This window comes from Brassica napus, chromosome C9 (genome assembly GCF_020379485.1).
Source record: "Brassica napus cultivar Da-Ae chromosome C9, Da-Ae, whole genome shotgun sequence".
Lineage (NCBI taxonomy): Eukaryota > Viridiplantae > Streptophyta > Magnoliopsida > Brassicales > Brassicaceae > Brassica > Brassica napus.
Genome location: NC_063452.1, coordinates 9,128,910 through 9,131,354, shown reverse-complemented (window position 1 = coordinate 9,131,354; position 2,445 = coordinate 9,128,910). Strand labels below are relative to the sequence as shown.

The 2,445-nt window shown below is 33.3% G+C and overlaps 1 protein-coding gene across 2 annotated transcripts; it reads left to right on the top strand.

Moving 5' to 3' along the window:
* The first annotated feature begins 293 nt into the window (after positions 1-293).
* On the top strand, positions 294-2,104 carry LOC106405107 (homeobox-leucine zipper protein ATHB-21). 2 transcript variants are annotated; one of them, XM_013845710.3, is made up of 3 exons: positions 294-467; positions 701-1,038; positions 1,612-2,104. In XM_013845710.3, the coding sequence occupies exons 1-3, from the start codon at positions 380-382 to the stop codon at positions 1,852-1,854; spliced, it is 669 nt and encodes a 222-aa protein (XP_013701164.2). In that variant the 5' UTR covers positions 294-379; the 3' UTR covers positions 1,855-2,104. The 2 variants fall into 2 exon arrangements, with proteins under 2 accessions (XP_013701164.2, XP_013701163.2); XM_013845709.3 differs by having other exon boundaries at positions 698-1,038.
* The last annotated feature ends 341 nt before the right edge of the window (positions 2,105-2,445 follow it).

The following is a 2,445-nucleotide window of genomic DNA, read 5'->3' as shown; positions in this document are numbered from 1 at the left end:
ACGTAATTAGAAAGGAATTTAAAATGTTCAATTCTTTTTTATTGCTTTCACATGAGTTCGAAGAAATGATATATGTCAAGTTAAAAGTCGTTTCTTTTCAACATGAAACATTATTAACGATAGTGATATATGTAACTTAAGGAAATAGAAGTATTAATATGCAAAGGGATAATTATGTATTGGAAAATATATACTTATTAGTTATTACATAACTAAAAATAAATAAATTCTAATCAAACCATCCCTTGACACCTACCCCTCCTTTATAAATGATAAGTCCTCCTCTTCTCCCAACACATCTTCTCCTTATTGCAGAAAAAGTGAGACAAAAAAAAACTTCAACTAAGAAGAAGATCTAGAGAGGGAGAGACCAAGAAACATGTATAACCAGAATGTACATGATCATAATCTTCTATTCATTTCTCAGATGTACCCTAGTGTCTATACTTCATCAATACCACAACAAGGTTTGCCCATATTTAAGTGTCTTACTCTTTATTTCTTTTTTTATAAAACCCCCAAAATTGGGTTTACAACTATCTTCAAGTGTGTCTTCTTTATTTTTTTATTTTTTGTAATGATAAATTTGTCTTGTCTTAGTCCTTTTCACATACGTGCATGATAAAGACTTAGAGTTAAAGACTTAGATTTTGTGATAAGTTAAAACATTAGTACTGATTGGTTTCTCTTTGATCAGCAGGAGAATCGAAACCAGCTCGGCCGAGGAGGAGGAGGAAGAGCAAGAGTGTTGCGGTGGCGGAGGTAGGTGGAGAAGGAGGCAATGGGTGGTTTAGGAAGAGGAAACTGAGTGATGAGCAAGTAAGAATGCTGGAGATGAGTTTTGGAGATGAACATAAGCTTGAGTCAGAGAGGAAAGATCGTCTTGCTAAGGAGTTAGGGCTTGATCCTCGCCAAGTAGCCGTCTGGTTCCAGAACCGCCGTGCACGGTGGAAGAACAAGAGGCTTGAAGATGAATACACTAGACTTAAGAATGCACACGAAAACGTCATCGTTGAGAAGTGTCGTCTTGATTCTGAGGTGCGTGATTATCTTCTCTTTCCAGAAAATAATTAATATTTTACTATAAATGGCTTAAATATGTGTGGGCAGAGTTATGTAGGTTATAGATAACGATTACTGGTTTTCATTTAATAACAAAAAAATCTACTTGTAAAATGTCATACCCGAAGAAAAAGAAAACTAATATGAACCGAAACCAAGACAACATCATAAGCAATTGAGAAAGAAAGAAAGTAGAAACCAAACGTTGATTGAGTCACAATTTTGTTTTGTTACCTTCAGTATATAGCTAAAGCTGTAAATTACAGAAACTGATAAACTATATATTATTTTGTTGTACTAAAAATAAAATAATAGAGAAAGTGAACTGCTAATTCCAAAAGAATAAATAAAACCAAGTGTCATTTTATGTAATTATCTTTCCGTACAAACTTCCTTCGTTTTCTAGTGGTTATTTCACTTGCTTGTCTTAATCACTGGGCCTCTAATCACCAGACCCACAAAATTAAATTAATCAAATCAAAGTCATAACAACATGATTAGCTATAAATAGTAAGGTATTTAGTTAATTAAATCAACTTATTATTTCAGGTTCTTCACCTAAAGGAGCAGCTTCATGACGCTGAACGAGAGATCCAACGGTTGGCACAAAGAGTCGAAGGAGCCTTAAGCAACAGTCCGATCTCATCTTCTGTCTCTGTCGAAGCCAATCAGACTATGCCGTTTTTCGGAGACTACGAAGTCGAAGTTGGAGACGACGGTGGCGGTTATGAGAACTTGTTCTACTCGCCAGAATACATTGATGGATTTGAATGGATGAGCCCATTCATGTGAAAACGACTAGCTTAAATATTAATTTAATTAGTATAGTGATAACTAGGCTATTTATATGATTGGTCGATTATCTATAATGAAGCAGAATGTAGATTAAAGCTATAGATCTAATTCGGTTGTCTAATGTTGTGGATATCTTTCTCTAAGCATTAATTGATTAACTAGGTAATTTATTTGACTTGAAGGTCAAGTTTGCACAAAACAATGTATTATTATTTGTCAATTATAAGTAAATTGCAATTTCTCTTTACTCAAATATATGTGGATATGATATGAAATCATATTATACTTGGTATTTTTTTTAAAGAATTTACAACTTTATATAATAAAAGCCTGTACACGTCATATGCAAAGAAATCTTTAAGACATACATAAGAAACCCTAATTCATTATTCAGAAAGAACTATATATTGATCAACGAGTTATCTGATCACACGCTAAGCAACTACTGATACTCTGATATATTGTCGAAAGACGCAACGTACTACAACTATTTAAAAACGTATGACCACCTATTTGACGATGGTATACACCACTTAAAATATATATTGGTAATTTGACGATGGTAAACGACCACTGAAAAATATATAT